The 18,622-nt window shown below is 45.9% G+C and overlaps 1 protein-coding gene across 7 annotated transcripts in view; it reads left to right on the top strand.

Moving 5' to 3' along the window:
- RFX8 (regulatory factor X8) overlaps positions 1 to 16,338 on the top strand; it is a 264,352-nt gene extending 248,014 nt beyond the window's left edge. For 6 of the 7 annotated variants that reach the window (XM_040454062.1, XM_040454061.1, XM_040454065.1 and 3 more), the window contains 6 exons: positions 1,092 to 1,150; positions 2,771 to 2,927; positions 5,346 to 5,440; positions 8,625 to 8,739; positions 11,336 to 11,652; positions 15,972 to 16,338. In XM_040454062.1, the coding sequence (XP_040309996.1) occupies positions 1,092 to 1,150; positions 2,771 to 2,927; positions 5,346 to 5,440; positions 8,625 to 8,739; positions 11,336 to 11,652; positions 15,972 to 16,148 (920 nt within the window). In that variant the 3' untranslated portion in view covers positions 16,149 to 16,338. The remainder of the gene's footprint in view (positions 1 to 1,091; positions 1,151 to 2,770; positions 2,928 to 5,345; positions 5,441 to 8,624; positions 8,740 to 11,335; positions 11,653 to 15,971) is intronic. The other variant, XM_040454067.1, reaches the window with a different exon arrangement.
- Positions 16,339 to 18,622: the final 2,284 nt, after the last annotated feature.

The following is an 18,622-nucleotide window of genomic DNA, read 5'->3' as shown; positions in this document are numbered from 1 at the left end:
AGGCACTTCAGAGCCTCCTAGTTGATCATCCTGCCTCCAGCCTCACCCCCTCAGTCACACTCCTCTCCACACCTAGTGATCATTCTACACAGTGATCTGACCCATTAAAACCTTCCATGGCCCCTGCTGCCTGGAAAGTCCCCTATGCAAAGTCATTCTCAGCTTGGCCTCTGGCCTCATCTTTGTCCCCAGCCCCCTAGGGCGTCCCTCCACTGGTGCTCCTCAGCAACACAAGACAGGTTGTCCCCAAAAAGGCCCTTATTCCTGCTCCTGCCTGTGCCTAGACTGCCAACCCCATCCGCAACCCCCCTCCCTCACCCCCCACTCCTCACCCTTGCTAACTCCTAACTTGCATGTTCTAAGTCATCCCTGACACCTTCTTCCAAACAGGCCTCTCCCTTCCCTCAGCAACCCCCACCCCCACCCAGCACCCCCTTCCTTCCTTCTTCCCTATGCTGCTCTCACACTGCCAGAGCACTTACCCTGCTGTGGGGAGGGAGTCTGCATGTCTGGTGACCCGTCCTCGGGGGGGTGAGCCCCTAGAGGGTAGAGGCTGCCTCCTTTATCCAAAAACCTGGCAAATACCCAGCAAACATTTATGGAGCAAATGCTGCACGCATATCGGTCATAAAGATTTGTCAGATGAATACATGCACACATTCCCTTTAGATTTTCTCTTGTCATCCTTTCCTTTCCTTGGGTCATTTTTTGAGGAGAGCACTGTAGAGATGACAAAGTCGGGGAACTCAAGCTTCCTGGGCAAAAATCTTCAACTCCTTTGAGCCGGTGTATCAGATGCCGGGGTTACATCATTTTATGGTACAAGGGAGGGGAGACTGAGGGGAAGGGGTGGGGGGAGGGGGGTGTTTTAGTCAGTGGCCCCTGTCAACCTCTCCTAGCCATTCGGGAAAGGGTCAGCGGGTGGTGGGAAGCAGGATACACAGAGGTCTCCCGATGTGGAGGGCAGTTTAGGCGGCTATACCTTCCTAGGTAGATGTGTGTGCCTCTGTCTGTGCCTCCTTTCCCCCACTATATACATGAGAACTTAAAGCTACCCTGTCAGTAATGGCCACGTGTATTGTCCTTAACAGAAGTTACTGTGTTTGTCAAAAGACTAAGAAGAAAGACATACCTTTCCAACATGGCAAAGGTAGGTTTCGGCCAACATGACAGGAGGGAACAAAGCAGTTTCTTGAAGCGAAAAGTGAAAGCTGCAAGTATCCCCTAAGAGCAGGTGGCAGTTCCCTTTGCAGGGAGGCCATGTGCATCCACTTAAAGGGCAGAGGGCAGACAGGAGGACCTTGCTGGCCACTAACTGGGAAGGCCTAGTGGGGCCAAGACTCATCTAGAAGCCCATCCCTCAGCTCCCCTCCTCAGAAAGGTTCTCCCTGCAGAAGAAAAAGCAGAACAAGCAGGTCAATGTTATAAAGTTCCAGAGGAAGACCCCATATAAGAGCAGACCAGGACCAGTTAGGGTCAGAGGTGAAAGGGCATCATGGCAGACAGAGCCCTTCAGCCAGTGCGTGGCCCCAAAGACTCAGTGTGTCCAGGCTGCCAGGTCTCCCTGCTGGATTGATTGTGTAGTTTCAGTGTTAGAAGAAGGCAGACTAGGGCTGAAAGAAAGATTATATAATGCCTGTGTGCAGGCCGCTCGGGAATCTGTTCTGAAATCCTATGGACACCAGATCAGGACAGTGCTCTGTTCCAAATCAGCAGGAGCTGTGTTGGGCCTTCCACTTAACCCCCTCCATCCCTCCAGCACAAACTCTCCCTAGACTTTGCATTCCTCGGGGCTGTTTCCTGCCTACTGCTCACAGCCCATCCAGTTCTCCAGCACGTTCTCATTCCTGATTGGGTCAACGGGTGATGGCCTCACAGCAAGGCCTTCATCCCAACCCAACTCAAATGGCAAGCTTGGGTTCTGGAGCCATGCTACTCTGAATCTTATCTTTGTTAACACTATCAGTTGGGAAGGTTTACTGAACACCCCAGGTGCCCTCAGGCTCCTCCTCAGTGAGATGGAGGTGGTCTAGAGCCTGCTCCTGAGGCTGGTGTGAGGATGACCACCCCACAGACTCCAGGAATGTAAGGGACTGGATTGGCGCCCTTGGCCAGCTGAGGAACTCAGCTCCCAGAGGCTGAATTCATGGCCCTCCCTCTGAGAGGAAAGGACAGGGACAGCTTCTGAGTCCCCGCAGCCACCCTGTGGAACCAGTCAACACTCACTCTGCAAAGCCACATTTCCCTTGCAGAAGCTCAGTCACTTACTGTGTTCCTCTCTAAAGTAGTTTAGGCTTGTGGAGTGGGGTGCCCCGAGAGCCCCGACTGCTGTGAGCAAACCACTCTGAATGCTTATTTTCAGAAATACAGTTCTAGAATGTGTGAAATTCAAACACACCAGTTGTCATTTAGGATTCAGTTTTAATCCACTTCTCTTTCTCCTCAACAAAAAGTCTTGGTCATTTGGAGAGGGGGATTAGGCAAAAGTAAAATGCCAAGGGGCGCCTGGGTGGCTCAGTCGGTTGAGTGTCCGACTTCGGCTCAGGTCATGATCTCGCAATCAGTGAGTTCAAGCCCTGCATTGGGCTCCGTGCTGACAGCTCGGAGCCTGGAGCCTGCTTCCAATTCTGTGTCTCCCTCCCTCTCTGCTCCTCCCTCACTCAACGCTCTTTCTCTGTCTCTCAAAGATGAATAAATGTTAAAAAAAAAAAAAGTAAAAAAGTAAAATGCCAAGATTTAATGAAGTATTATGCTTCCCCATTATCTTTAGACTATGAGAATGGTATTGAAAAACAACAAGAGGGTCAATGTTTTGAAGTCAGATCTACATGCCATCATCAATCAAGGTGCTTTGGACACTTCTAAGAAAGCCCCGCCGAGTAACCCGTGCAGCACGGCTGACCTGGAGATGCACACGGAGATGCAATGTAATCTTCCTTCTGCAGCTCGCGTTACTGGAGCGCTTGGGATATATCTGGGGCTGCCCGGCCATCACTAGTTTATGAGTTCTTAATAGAGGTAGAACCTACTTTACTCTTTAGTATTATACTTTATCTGCTCGCACACCTCTTCCTGCAGGGGTGAGGAACACCCAAGGGAACACTCCTCCAGGGTCCACCAGGCCACCAGTGCTAGTACATGTTTGTTGAATGAATGAACAGATGAGTGTGGTTGTTGCCTCACAGCATCTCTTTCTGGAAATCAACCTGGAGTGTCTCCTTTGGAAGAAAAGACTTCTTCATCAATCTTGTACACGCACAGATTCGAAAGTGTCTTTTCTACCCTTGTCTGAACTGGATTGAATGACCTCCCTGCCTTGCCAGATTCTGCTGCCACTATTGTGAGCATCATCAATTATTATTTTTAACAATGTGAAATTTAGCCATGGTGCTTTTACTGTGTTTTGCTACTTTCCAAACAAGTGATAGTAAGTATGTGGATATTCCTGCCCTTTGCTATCTGTTGTAATTATTTTTTTAAAAAATCTCCCTTCCACAAAGAGCTCGGCAAGCTGGCTGACAGCATCGTTCCATCCTGGGGAAGCAAGAGTAGTGAGAGAAGGAGCTGTCCTCGCTCAGGGGGAGAACCTGGGTGCTGTTTCAGGAGGAGAGCTGCAGAAGGTGTACGACCTCCTCCCCCAGACTGTAGGCGAATCTCTAGGCCCCTGTATGAGAGTTGCCGGGGGTGGGCCATGGGGGCCGTGCTCGGTTGGCACCCATTCCAGACACTCCACCAGGGAGGCCTGGGAAGGTCTACTAGCTTCATCCTCCACGAACCTGACTCTGTCCTGGTACACTCAACTCTGCATAGAGCTCTGCTTCCCCAGAACCTGTGAGCTCCTTCAGATGTCAGCCATGGCTTCTTCATCTTGCTCCACCCAGCACAGTGTTGGCACAGGGTAGCCCTTCAGTGCTTCATAACTAGATGAGTACCTGGAGTCGGCAGTGCATACATGCACTGCAAACTATCCTCGCCTCTTTCTTTAACCTTGAAGTAGGGCTGACTTTGGTAGGATTTACCAGTTATTAAAATATTTAAATAGGTCCATGCTGGGCCACCTGGGTGGCTCAGTCGGTTGAGCATCCAACTTTGGCTCAGGTCATGAGCTCACAGTCTGTGAGTTCAAGCCCCGCGTTGGGCTCTGTGCTGACAGCTCAGAGCCTGGAGCCCGCTTCTGATTCTGTGTCTCCCTCTCTATCTGCCCCTCCCTTGCTCGTGCTCTATCAAAAATAAATAAACATTAAAAAAATTTAAAACAAAATAATAAATAAATAGGTCCATACTTTTTGGCTAGTAGCCCCTGCCCCTGTTGCCTGGCCATCCCAAATCCCAGCTCCTCCCTAGGATCTCCCTTTCCAACCAAACCAGCAATGAAAAGGTGAATACCTAACCCAGCAAGCTTCAGAGATATGGACAAGCAGTCCTCATTAGTAGGAGCCCAAAAGGCCTCCCTTCCAGGCTACTGGCTCTCCTCAAAGTTCCAGATGCTTGCCCAAACCCTGCTTTTGCTCCCGCTGGAGCCCAGGGAACCCCAGGAAGGCATGAGGCCTCTCTCCCAGATGCCTGCCCAGTCCTCCTGTGTTCCTGCTGGCATTCTTGTGGACGGAAGAACTTCCAAGAGGGCACAGAGCCAGCAGGGAAGCAGTATGATGGTAGCCACTGCTGACACCTAGCAGGCAAATGCTTGAGGTGTACCTCAAAGAATCTGCCAGATGAACCCTGGCCAAGCCTCAGTCAGGGCCATGGCAACCTACTCGGTTTTCTAAACTCTGCTGGGTCCATGGCTGCATTCAAAAAGGCGAGAGAGCCAAAGGCTGTTCTTTGCTAAGTGCTGCCTGTGCAGGTGCAGGAGCCAAGTCCCAACGTCACATGTGCTGGGGCTCCACCCTTCAGGTCTGTACTAACTGAGTTTATAACCCCAGGCAAGGCACATCCCTCATCAGCTTTGATGTCCACCATCAGTTTCGAGGACATTAATAAACTACCCTTTTTGTGAACATGGCAAGGATAGGTGAGGTCATGTCTGTATCATGCAATGAGCTCATTTCTAGCTGGGTTCTGTATAATTACAAGGTGTAGTTATTATTTCAAAATATTTTTTCCATTTCAACAAGTGACAGAGGTGGTTCCTAAGAGGCAAGACCACATAACTCTGAACTAGTTGACCACAGAGGTGACAAATCCGGCTTTCGAATTCATGCTTTGTGTTCAGAAGGGGTGTGAGGCCCCAGGGAGTTCCTTTAAACTACTGTTCCAGTGTCGTCCCCTAGGTTACCTCGTACACAAATACTTACAGTAAAATCCTGCTACTTGGCTCACAATCTTTTTGTTTATTTTGTCTATAGGTTTAAGCAGTTTGATTTCTTTGCTGGGGACATCCACAGACCTCAGTGTATTCCTGAATTGTCTGTCTTCAAATCTCCAAGCATTCGTCTTCCAGGTACAAAACCATATTTTTAAAATTTTTTGAATTTACATCCAAGTTAGTTAGCATATAGTGCAATAATGAGTTCAGGAGGAGATTCCGGTGATTCATCCCCTATGTATAACCCCCAGTGCTCATCCCAACAAGTGTCTTCCTTAATGTCCCTTACCCATTTAGCCCATTCCTCCACCCACCACCCCTCCAGGAACCCATAGTTTGTTCTCTATATTTAAAAATCTCTTATGTTTTGTCCCCCTCCCTGTTTTTATATTATTTTTGCTTCCCTTCCCTTATGTTCATCAGTTTTGTACCATGATATTTTTTTAAAGGGAAGAAGGGGTTGTTGATCATTCCAGCTACATTTTAGCACCAGTGCCCGTGACCGGATGAAATGAAAGAGTTTTCTCTGGCCAGAAATGTGTCATTGCTGGTGCGGGTGTTAAAGATAGGGAAGTGGTGTCTCACTCCTGTAGCAAGGCAGGAATCAGAGGCTGGCACATGCAGGTGTGTGTTTGTGGGTAAGCATGTGCTCTTGGGTGAGCACATGTGGGCTCAGGTGTGTGTGCAGGTGAGAATGTATATGCAGATGAGTGGGGGTGGGTGAGCATGTGTGTGTGAGTGACCACTAGTGAGTGTGTGTGCAAGTGAGCATGTGGGGGAGGCATGCGTATGCAGGTGAGTGTGTGTGTGTGTGTGTGTGTGTGTGCGCACGCGCGCAGGTGAGCTTGGATGAGTGTATGTGTGCACCAAGCAGAAGTGTCTAGGAGGAGGGGCAATTTTGTCTGGGGAGAATGGCACTTTTCTGGGTACTTTGCAGAACCATCCCAACAAAGCATCAGGCTTGATTTCACAAAATCAAAGACGAATTGTTTTCGATATAGATGGGTTTCGTCCTTCCGGTCGACTTGAAACTTGGGTGTTCCTTGAACAGGGAGGGTTCTTTGCTTAATTGTCATCATCCTCTGCTTCCACAGCCACACTGTAAGAGCTGAGAATGCTGTCCAAGAAAGCTACAGCACCCTTGTCCTAGCGGCCCACGGTGGTTGGGGCATTGTCCTCTGAAGTCTGAGGCCATCAGGAAAGGCCTTGATGAGGGAGGTGGGGTTTAAACTGGGGTGTGGAAGGTGAATAGGATTAAAACAAGCTAAGGGAGTAATGTCCCCACGAGAGACCTGAGCAGAATGAGCATATGGAAAAAGGAGGATCTGTCTAGGGAAGAAGAAGCAGACATCTCTGGAGGAGACTTAGAGGGCCTGTACCGTGAACATGACTTTGGGCTTTCTCTGTTTAAACTTCTCGTCACATTTCTTTCTCTCCTCTTTCCTGCCCTGCCTGTTCTTGTCCGTATGCCTGTCCTCCCCATCAAAGAGAAAGGGCACAGACAATACCTGAGACAAAGACTGCAGGCAGCACTGGGATTGCACACCTCACAGAGATGAACCAGAAAACTTTCCCGGAAAGAACTTGAAGGTCATTCCCAACCTTTGGCAGGTGTCTGTTTCCGTTCTTTGCTTCTGGGTGATAATCATTCCAGATTCTGTATGGCTTTTATCCCTCCCCGTCGGTCTTTGGCAAAGCTTATTTATAACAGTGGTAAACATGTTTAGGGCTATGATGCTGTGGAGACATTTATTCACATGAAAGCTTCACCCACAGAAGCTTTCAAGCCTCTGTTCCTTGTTTTGGGTATTCACTCCACCTCTGACTTTAACCAAGATAATCCCTCTGATACCAGTAATACCAGACCTGCCTTGGAGCAGCTGGAGGGGCTCATCTTATTTTAGACCATGTAACATGTTGTATTTCCCAAGACTCCACCACCCTATCTTCAGCCTTCACCAATGAAGCATGTTAGAAAAATGGTGTTTTTGTAACTGCGTGCCTTTGAAGGGCTTGTTTTTGTAAAGCAGCTTGGCTGATAAAAAGCAGTGTATTGTCAATAAAATACTCAGACTGTTAAAATGTAAGCCCTTGGGCATGTGGGAGATGACTAATGGCTTCCGTGGCTAGCATCTGGCAGCTCGCTAGCAGAGGGAGATGTTCAGCTGCGTCACGTGTTCGTTCTCCCCGTTCTTGTGCAGTTGGGGCCCAGGAGCAATTTCTGAACACGGGAACCTGAGGTGCCACGTGGGTGGCGAGCGGAGGAATATTCCATACTGTTGAGGGTTTATGTCTAAACGTCTAAGCAGAGAGCTGGTCGCCCGCAGCTACTTCTCTTGATGCTCTAAAAAAGCATCCTTGTGTCTGTGAAGCAGGGCTTCTCCCAGGAGCCCCATTTAGATGATCAGAAAGACTGGCGGGGGGTGCCAGAAGCCACTGGGGGAGCGGGGTTCATGTGTTCCCAGAGCCCAAGGCACTCCCAGTGAAGGCAAAGGAAGGAGAGAAGCAGTGATGAGAAAGGGGATTCCTTCATTCCTAGACAGTCTCAACATCTCCTCCTCAGAGACATGTGGCTAAGCCAGTGGGTGGTCCACATATAGGATGAGGCTTAGGAGGCTTTGGGGCATTCATTCCAACATTTGCATGCGAGATTCATATGATCCCATGGGTTTGTAATTCATTGCAAACGCGGCCCAAGGCACTCCCAGTCTGGTTAGTTTCTCAGCCTGCACACAGACAGGCATCTCACCCACACCCAGTTAAGTGCTATGCAGGCCGTCGGCTGGCCTCGGCTCTGTTGGCCCCACGGGTGGGACCTGCCAGTCCTCAGATCCTTCACCTGACGCAGTGGCCAGCTTTGTGCTTTCCAAAATCAGTGCCATTACTTTCATCATTGTGGGATTCTGTGCGACTTTTTCACACGAACGGCCTTGGCAAGAATAAAACAGCCACCGTCTCTCTCAATGGCTACCGCCAGGTGGGCTTCAGTGAGGCTGCCCTGCAGGATTTCTCTGTTGCTTTTCACAAATGACTTCTTTCATGGGGTTAAAACAAAAAATGTAGGCCAATCTCCCACCTCTTTTCTTCTTTCCACCAACTTCAAAGGATTCTTCTCTGGAATCATCTCCACAGGAGATGCCACAAGACCAGATATAGGCCAGTGTGCCTCTGCCTCTCTGCCCACCTCATCATTTCTTCTTCCTCTTCTCCTTGGGCCACTTGGGAAAGTCTGCGCATGACACCTATGCGCATTTGAAAACATGATCTTCTTGATTTTGTCATAAACCCCAGCATTTTTTTCCTCACAAAAATGTAATAGCCAAGCAGAAACAAAGAAGAGTTTATCAAATTGGCTGCCAGCTTCCAGCTGAGATGGAATTTCCTTCTTACCACTGTGAGCAAAGCCATGACCCTCTGCCACAGAGATAGTTTTGGTAAGTCAGAGACTACAAAACATTTTGTATTCTACCCTTTAAAAATGTTATCATAGGGGCACCTGGGTGGCTCGGTCAGTTAAATGTCCAGCTTTGGCTCACGTCATGATCTCATGGCTGGTGGGTTCAAGCCCTGCATTGGGCTCTGTGCTGACAGCTCAGAGCCTGGAGCCTGCTTCAGATTCTGTATCTCCCTCTCTCTCTGCCCCTCCCCACTCACACTCTGTCTCTCTGTCTCTTAAAAATAAATAAACATTAAAAAAAATTTTTTAATGTCATCATAGCATAAGTATTCTCCGTGTTCTACATAGAATCCAGTCATCTCCTTTTCACCTTTTAAAGCAAAATACAACATAGACACAGAAAGTCCTACAAAGCCATAACAATCATTTTTTTAATGGCAACATGATACATGCTTCCCTTTCCCATTCCATCATGGTTGGATGTCTTAGAAGCTTCCCCAGGTTTTTATTTGTTTGTTTGTTTGTTTGTCTGTTTGTTTGTTTTAAGTAGGTTTCAAGCTGAACACAGCCCAACACGGGGCTTGAACTCGACCCTTAGATCAATAGTCAGATGCTTAACCAACTAAGCCACCCAGGTGCCCCACCTTTGTTTTTGAATTGTGTTCTTGGGACATGTTAAAGAAAGCACCCAGGAAGCCAACTAAGATAGAAAAAAAAAGTGGGTTCTTTGGGGTGCCCATATTTAAATTTTATAAATAACAGTTGATAAAGTCATCCTTGTACGCAAATAGTGGAAAGAGTGAAATAGCATCCATTGCAAACTTTCTGGTCAAATGGGTGTTCTTTCTCTGTCAGAGAAGCTCATGTCTGTCACATCTGTGGCAAAGATGGTGTGTAGGAGAGCTGTAGTAAGGGAATTTCACCCCTGAGCCCTCCAGCCTCATGGAAAGAATCACTCACTCCAATGGCTATTTATTGTGTCCCTACAAAGTCGCAAGCGCCTTCCTGGGCACTGAGCATACAGCAGTGGAAAGACAAAGTCTCCACCCCTGTGATCTTGCACACTAATCAGGGTGAGGAATCCCTGTTCCAGAGATGTCCTCACGGCGAGCAGGTGGAACAAGGAAAAGGAGATAAGCCCTACGGTAGACCAGTTTTGCCAGCACTCTGGAAGGTGGCTGCTGTGAGTTGCCATGGAAATGACACCCATTGATAATGAGATTTCCCTTTTAATGAAGTCCAAATGACTCTGCTTTATGCTAATGCTCTCCCAGCACAAAGTGATGGCGCAGGGCTCACATGTAGTCATGGAAAGAAACCCAGCCCTGAAGCTGTCGTCCCCTCCCCCAATACACTTTCTTTGGATCCCTGTATGAAGCCCAAGAAAGTATTTACACCAGTTTTTCCTCTTCACATGGTTAAGTGGGCCACAGGGAGGTCAGGCTCATTCAAGACCCTGTCAAGCCATCCCATCTCACCCAGATCTATCAAGGAAAAACAAACATTGTATAAGGCTTTGATATGGACAGAAGTTTGCTTGAAATGGACAAAAGGCATTGAAACAGGCAAAAGGTTCAGCACACTGGTCTGAGTTATCTCTGTCTTTCATTGTGTTTGAGTTATTTTACAACTCTAAATTGTGTCCAACTGATGATAATGCAAATGATCCCCCTTCAGGGAAATGCAAACTAGCTGTGTCAGGTGGATGCCATCGATTACTGTCCTGAGGACAGGTCTGTTGAATTTGTGTAAATTCTTCTCTGTCTATATATGGTCAATGCTTTGAATTCTCTTTTGAACCAGTTGCAATATTTTACTAACTTCCTCTTTAATAACTGACACATGAGTTCTTTGACACCCATTCATTTTATATCTGTATAAAGAGTCAAGGTTTTACCTTCATTAAAAAAGTGTCTTTTAATGATAGCAATAAGCCAGATCCCCCTCCCCCACACCCCACCCCAGCCCCGCTTTTCAGCCTAATGTTAATTATCTTTTTCTTTTCTGGAAAACCAAAGGCCTTGGGATTTGGAGCGTTTGGCTGAGTCACATGCCCTCCTGTCTCCCCTACCAGTCTCGCTGAGGGCACCCCTTGCAGGCCCACGTGAGAGAATGCCAGCCAGCTTCCCTCCCCCACTTCCCTCACCACAAGATGCAGCCACACAGACTGCAACAGGGGAAAGGCATAGCTACGTTTCCAGCTCTTTCCAGCCTCCTAAGGGCAGCTGGCTCCCTTCTGCACTATACCTCTGCGTCTCCCAGCCTGTCCCTTATGGCCCAGCCTCATGTGCCAACCACGGGAGGCCAAGGGGGCACATTCTCCAGCTCTGGGAGCGGCATCTCTTTCTCTGTGGGATTTGTTTTTCTCCCACCTCACACCAGATGGGTTTTAAGTTCCCCTTCATGGCTCAGGCTATGTAACTGTTTGTGCTTTCTGTCCAAAAGCCTCCTTGACTGGGATTCATGGGTATGGAATGCCCGCCTAGGACCCCTGAGGATCTGCTATAGGAGTGAGAAGGTCCCAGTACACAGGAGTTGAAAGCCCCAGAAAAGTTGGTATTTCCACAGTGATCTGTTTATTTGTCCATCTGTCTATATCTAATTATTCATTTGGGCTTGTTATTTCAATGTAGGCTCCTGGCATCTGTTTCATTTGCTGCTTCTGGAATATGTGATTCATATACTTCAGTCATGCATAGAAGAGGAAGAGGACGACGATGATGTGGGAAATCTCAAGGAAATGCTACCAGATGACCAGTCTCTTGTCCAGCCAGACCAGGCAACCTTTCACCCTCCAGATTCTTCACCAGCCCTGGCGTATGACAGCCCACATATGGATCCACATCGGGTGATGCTGAAACACATAGGCCAGAGCCGATGTCCTGTGGGTGTGAACAGTGCGTTTCTCAGGGTCCTGGGCTTCCTGGTGGACACTGACACGGGTGATAAGGTACAGACACAGGGGCAGGCTTGGCAAGGGAAGTAAGAACTAGCACATGGTTAGGAAATCCACGAAGATCATTTTGTCCAAACAATGATACACGATTCTAGACTCATCTTTGCTTCAGGAGATTTTTGCCAGGGGTGATGATAGTAGCTTATCTGTTAATCACTGGTCAGCAAACGTTCATGGTGTATAGATTATGTACCAGGCACACTTAGAGCTGTGGAATATTTGGATGGCCTGGGTCTTGCCTTGCCAGAGTTTGCCAGGCATGCTTATGATGAAATTTGGAAGAAAGAATTCCTGAGATGTTTTTGGTGCAAAAAGGTGATTTTATTATAGCATGGGACAGGACCCATGGGCAGAAAGAACTGCACTGGGATTGTGAGGAGTGACTGATTATATACTTTTTGATTAGTGGGGTTAGGGATAGCATAAGTCTCAGGAATTTTGAAGCAAGACTTTCAGGACCTTGAGGGGCTAGCTACTGTTAAGATAAGGTTTAGTCTGTAATAAAACATAAACATTAATGTGCTAAGGCAGCCATGACTTCCTTGAAGAAGGTCACACTCCGCATGTTTCAGGTGTCTGTCCGTGGGCTGCAAGCTGTAAGATTTAGTTTAAGCTACATTTCTCTTGACTTTGTTTTCCTCAGTAGTTAGGCTAACTGAGCTAACTAAACTAAGAGGTAAGCCCTGAAAACACCTCTGCCATTTGGGATTTTGAAAAGATGGAATTGGGGTACATCTTGAAAGATATAAAAATAAGAATTGCTATTTCCACCTACTATACAACTTTTCTATACATTATCTCCAAGCCATACAGCCCTGCAGAGTATCTGCCCTTATCATTTCTATGCCATGGCTGAGGGAAATGAGGCTCAGAGAAGCTAAGTGACTTGCAGGAAGTCACACAGCAAGTAAATAGTGGAATGGAGATTGGAACCCTGGCCTGCCTGATCTCTAGTCCATTCTTCTCCCACAACACAAGATCAGAGGAGGGTGGTCCACGCCCGAAGGAGAATAGGACACAGGTTGCAGAGTTCAGAGAGGGGACCTTGAGTGCCAGAAAGAGGAGCCAGACTGCTGGAGCAAGCAATTGAAACTCCTCCGTTGCCTGGGGAAGTGGAGGGTACCTGGTGTAAAAAATTGTCTTAGTACTAATTTCTAAACCTTCTATACACATGTTTGGAAGTTTAGCCACTTTACATAGTATTTCTTTTGCACCCGCAAGTTCCCTCCCCTTTTGAGAAGATGAGGAGTTGAGTTGAGTAGGAGATCCAGGCAGGGCCATTGCCCTTCACCTGAGTTAACAGTCGTCCTGACCATGGGAATGAGTCACAGCCTGAAACTGTTCAATGCCCTACAGTCCTCACAATAACCAGAACCTCACAGGGACCTTTCCTTCCTGAATAAACCCTCATTCCAAGTACCCCAGAGTGCAGAGAACCCTGTTATTAAGCACTACTTGGACAGAACACCGTACTAGACAAAAATAGTATGAGCCAGAATGAAAGAAATGCGTGTCAGGTTTACACATTCTCTGGTTTTGGTCTTTGTTTTCTTGTCTTGCAATAGTTATGTTCATATATCTAGCTGCCTTTGATGCTGTTGGTGGAGTAGGTTCAGACATGTATCTATAAATAAGAAACTCACCTCCTCTGTGAGTGTGTATCTGAAGCAGACATGACAGACAGGCATGAAACAGTGACATACTGGCCTCAAATCAGGGACCCAATGGTGGGGGCAAGGAGAGCTGGGCCCTGTTAGGAGAGGAGCAGCTGGGGACAGTTAGGGCATCACTCACAAGCTGGTATTTCAGGGCTGCTGGCAGAGAGAAGGCCCAGTTAGATCTGAAGAAGGAACCAGTTGGCCAGGCTGTGCCCAGGAAAATGTCTCTCCCTGCACCCTGACCCTCTGGACGAAATGTCCTGTCCTGGCAGCAGGGCCCTGCAAGGGCTGGCCAGTGGGAAACTCACCTGAGTACACTCTGGAATATTGTATGGAGTCCTAACAGGACAAGGAATTGTGCTGGACATTCAGCTCCAAGTGTGCACATCTCCACTCACTGGCTGGGAGAGAGCTAGGACTGTAGACAATTTGACATGCCCCTTAGTCACCAAGGTAACCAGGAGTAAACTTTGTGTTGGGCATGTAAATGCATCGTTTCAACAACACAATGAGATGTACCATCATTGTTCCCGGTTCACAGATGGCATAACTGAGGCTCATGAAGGGTTGAGTAATGTTCCCAAGGTCACCTCACTAGTAACTGACAGAGCAGAGATTCAAACCTTCGTAGATCTCCTTGCAAAACTGTCCCTTCCTAGCACCCTCTCTCTTCCCAGAAGGTGCTGCCATGTGCTCTAATTCCAAAAGCAGTGATGGGAATAAATTAGAAATACCTTGAAGTCTGATGATTTGGGAACATAAGTGGGCAGTCTAGTACATAACTTCCTTGATGAGATTCAAATTCCCTGTCTTCCACTTCTTAGCTGAGAATCTTGGGCAAATTTCTTAATTTATCTGTACCTCAGTCTCTTTATCTACAAAATAAGAATAATACTATCTAATTCCATAGGGCAGTTATGAAGCTTAAATAAGTGAATCATTGTAAGATTCTTGGAACATAAGTTAAGTACCCATAACCATTAGTCATCATTATTAATTCTCCAATGAAACCTCCTAACCTGAGCACCTTTCACCACACCCCACCCAATCCCCTAGCAACTCTGAAGTTCATTGCAGTGGGGTTTGACCTATATTTAATTGGTGGAAACAATAGAGAAAGACATTAACTACTTAATTGAACTACATAATAAAGCAATACAGGCAGATGAATGTCAGATAATCCAAGGTAATATGCATTAGAGATTAATTAAACCTGCCTCTGTTTGTGCATGCTTGCTGAATTAGCTATAATGACTTAAACACTCTAACACCAAAAAGTTACGCTCATCTAATTTTTATTGCATTCATTATTCGGCATTTGCACTCATCATCAACAAAAAAGCACACCCTCTGTGTCCCATCTGCATTCATCTGCCACGAGTTAACACCCCATTCAGCTGCACATCTGTGGCAGCCTCGTTCTTGGAACAATTTAGTGCCGCCCTGCACCTATGATAACAACCGAAGTCAGCATTCTGGACTGCCATATCCATCTGCCACTCTTCCACATTCTAGCAATGTTCAAAATAGGAAGGTGCCAAGGAATGTTTAAGAATAAAGTGAAAAAAATCACACTGATATTAAATAAGAAATATTCTTTTTAAAAACATACTACACAGTTTTCACTTTAGAGCATGTACTCAAGGATTAAAACATGGCAAAAATATTTAAAAACAAGCAACTCTTTAGCTCTAGGACAGAGGTAAAGACAATTTTTTTGAGAGAGAAGAAACACATCTTCTGGTTGGGTGGTGATGGTTATTGTCAAATTTAGGGAGGAAGAGTATGAAATACTTTCACTAACCTTGCATTTGAAGTTGTCGTGTACCCATCTTTGTCAAAATATGTTGACTTATGGGGGGTGGGGGGTTATCGATAAAACAGGGCCAAGAAAATACATCTCTGTCAGTCTGAAAGTCATCATGTCCAAGGATTTGCTCATCTCCCAAGTACCACTGGAGCTAAGGGAAGGAAGGCATATTATCCCTGTTTCTCTGATAGGAAGACGTGCTAAGTGAAGTTAGATGTGTTAGCTGAGAGCAGGTGCTTAAGCTAACATCAGAATCTGAATCTCCCAAATCTCTTACTACCCAGCTGAGTGTTAAATTAACCAATGACTATTTTCATGGTCCTCCCACCCCTACCTTCCTTATCTACTGGCATGCTTGATGGATGGTGGAGGAAGGGTCTGTGTGGGAATCTGAGCCAAGAATACAGGGATGGGTCTCCAACTGGAAGGCAGCCAAAGTGATGAGCATTACAGCCACATGGAGCCCCACGGACATTTCATACGTTTCTTCATGATTTTCACACCAGATCCACACTCTCCCATGTCCTTGATGGAAGTGTGCTGGCTTTATCTCAAGTGGTCACAAACAAGGCCCATTCCTTTTCCTAAAGACAGCCCACCTGCCTCACCCTCCATGGCCCCTCTCTCTTGTACCATCCGAGGGTTAAGATTCTCTCCCTGCAGTCCTCAGGCCTTGAGCATTCCTCAGAGAAATTGGGATCTCCAGTAGTAGGAGTAAATAAATGCAGAAGCTTCTGGTTAGGTCCGTGAGGGCATGGTGGAAGAATTCAAATGGTGGGTCCTGCAACAGGAAATCATATAATTTCTCTTTTTATCTTTTCCTTGTGACTGTTTCCCCCTTGCAGCTCATCCAGGTATTGTTGGAGGACAAGGCCACCGAAAGCACCTTCAAACTCAGCCTTCCTGTGGGACAAGAGGCCCTGGTAACTCTAAAAGATGGACAAAAATTTGTAATTCATGTATCAGATGTACCCCAAAGCTCTGAAAATATTTTTTTCAGGGAAAGCAACGCTAATATATAAGATCATTTCTTAGAATAGGACATGAGAAAACATAGATTTTCACTCTTAAAAATATATTAAGTGCTAAAGCTTTTGTATTGATGAGAAAGAAGATTTTATGTACATAATAGAGGTAGCATTGTCTATTTTGTGTTTATATGTATTTCAAGCAGTTAGTTTAGGTGAATCATATAAACTGATTTGGAGAATATTTTTTGCTTCTGTTGCTTTTCTTCAGGGCTTTTCAAGTGTTTTTACCAGGGACTTAATAGAAGAGAAGTTTGAGAAATCTTGTGAGTAGAGAAATGGATAGATCTCTAGCGAGAGATAAAATTTGAATACAAACGGGTACAACCAGTAAAAGGCCAATGGTAACATTTTTCTTCCCCTTGGCAGGGCCCCGATTGAAATAGAATTTGTGGAAAGATCTCCTCAGGCAGTAAGAAACAGACAAAATGCAATTTGATACCAACCGTTAGGCTTACTTATTGGTCCATTAAGAACATTCTTGAAGTGAGGTCGAATTTTGAACCCAACAATGTCTGCAACAAATGGTGATGCCCTGCTTTGAGTCACTTTTTATTGCTCTTTGTTGCAAAATCCTGAGAAATGTTAAAACTAAGAATAGATCATTCACTGCTAAGCCAGATCAATTTTTATGTAACTGATTATAACATTTAAAAGGAATTTAGCAATTCATGCCTAACATGACTTCTGGTATAAAAGGAAATAATAGAGAATATTTTATTGATCTCATGTTATATAAGAAATGAATTAAATTTCCCTAAATGCTTGGAAATTTTAAAGAAACACGAACCGTGTCACTAGATTTGTTAAGACTTATGCATCTTTATAGTTAAAGAAGCAATCATTATTTCAGGGCCCTTTACTACAACATTTAATAGGTTATCTCATTAGTTAAGCTCTCTGGGAGTAATAGTTTATCAAAGAATTACTCAGGGATATTCCTTTACTCACTGTTCAGTGACCTTGCATATCATTCATTTGCTCACATGTAAGTGGACAGATGGGAGACAAGAAACAAAGGTAGCAACAAGATGTACCAGATTGGGAATAGTGAATTTTATTTGCATATTTTGAGGTAAACTGATTAGCCGAGAGCTAGCAGAGGATATTCAGTCCTTGAAAAAGCTAACCAGGTTCATCAAAGGCAACAATCTGAATTGCTTATCTCTAGGGTCAGAAGTTAGGTTAGGGGGATGAGGGTGGGTAGTAAGAAACAGGAGAGGAAGAGGCTTCTGGGACCCCTGATAGTGTTCCAATCTGCCGTTCAAGTGTTTCCACCTTGTGAAAAGGTGTCACAGAGCTTATGACTTGATTTGATTAATTTTCTGCTTTATGCTATGTATGAAAGTGTATTTTTTTAAGTTTATTTTATTTTGAGAGAGAGCACGAGTGTGGAAGGGGCAGAGAGAGAGGGAGAGAGAGAATCCCAAGGTGACAGACCCTGCGCTGATAGCACAGAACCTGATGGGACTCAGTGTCACCAACCATGAGCTCACGACCTGAGCTGAAACCAAGAGTCGGACACTTAACCAACTGAGCCACCCAGGCACCATGAACATGTGTTTTTAAAATAGAAGGTATTGCATATACACTGGGTATTGCATTAAAGGCTCCTGGTGGGGGAATGGCTAAGAAGCTCGTGGAAGGATTTCAGGAGAAAGTGAGCCAGCTCGGAAAGCCACCTGGTTCAACGAACACTGATGTGAAAATGGAACCACACCTGCCGTGTACATCTTTGTTTTTCCCTCTCAATCCACCTCGCTGACAACCTGAGGCAGGAGGCCAAGCAAGAAGAGAGAATCTCCCCACATCCACCTCCCTCACCCCAGGCCTCAAGACCCAATACAGTTCTCAGCCAGGACAGAGGAGAAGCTTTCATCCTTAATAAAGTTTGACATTTTGATTATTACACTGGATTAGACATTTTAATTACTCATCAGAGATGGTTCTTGTTTCGTTCACGGCAAATTATGCTAGAGACTGAAATTGTCTTTGCCAGTAATTTATTTAACAAAAGTTCACTGGGGGAATTATAATTTATAATAATAATATGTCACAAGCCAGTAGCATACAGGATAATGTCTCTTCATGAGCCAATAAGGAAATAATATAGTCCAAACCAGTGATAGATTAATTACACTACTGTTCTAGGCAAAGGGGAGATGAAAGAAAAAAAAGACCAAATTTAATTGAGGTGTACCTTTCTGCAAGTTGGTTCTCAGAAGATTTGGCTTAGCCAACCAAGAGCTGACGTCCAGCTGCCAGCACAGATTGCTAGAGCACAATGCTAGCAGAGCGAAGAGGCCCGTGTTTACGGGCAAGATCTCTTTCGTGGGTCCGCTGCACGGTTTACACCAATGCCAGCAAGGAGTGTAGCCTTCATCGTGGCAGGAGCTAATGTCTCAAGGTCTTCAGAGAGCTATTGAGATCAGTCAAGAGTAGCCTTGCTCAGACAGAACACTCTTGGT

This window comes from Herpailurus yagouaroundi, unplaced genomic scaffold, assembly GCF_014898765.1.
Source record: "Herpailurus yagouaroundi ecotype Mexico unplaced genomic scaffold, PumYag 210, whole genome shotgun sequence".
Taxonomy (NCBI): domain Eukaryota; kingdom Metazoa; phylum Chordata; class Mammalia; order Carnivora; family Felidae; genus Herpailurus; species Herpailurus yagouaroundi.
The sequence above is the reverse complement of the archived record's forward strand: the minus strand, read 5'-3'. Positions and strand labels throughout refer to the sequence as shown.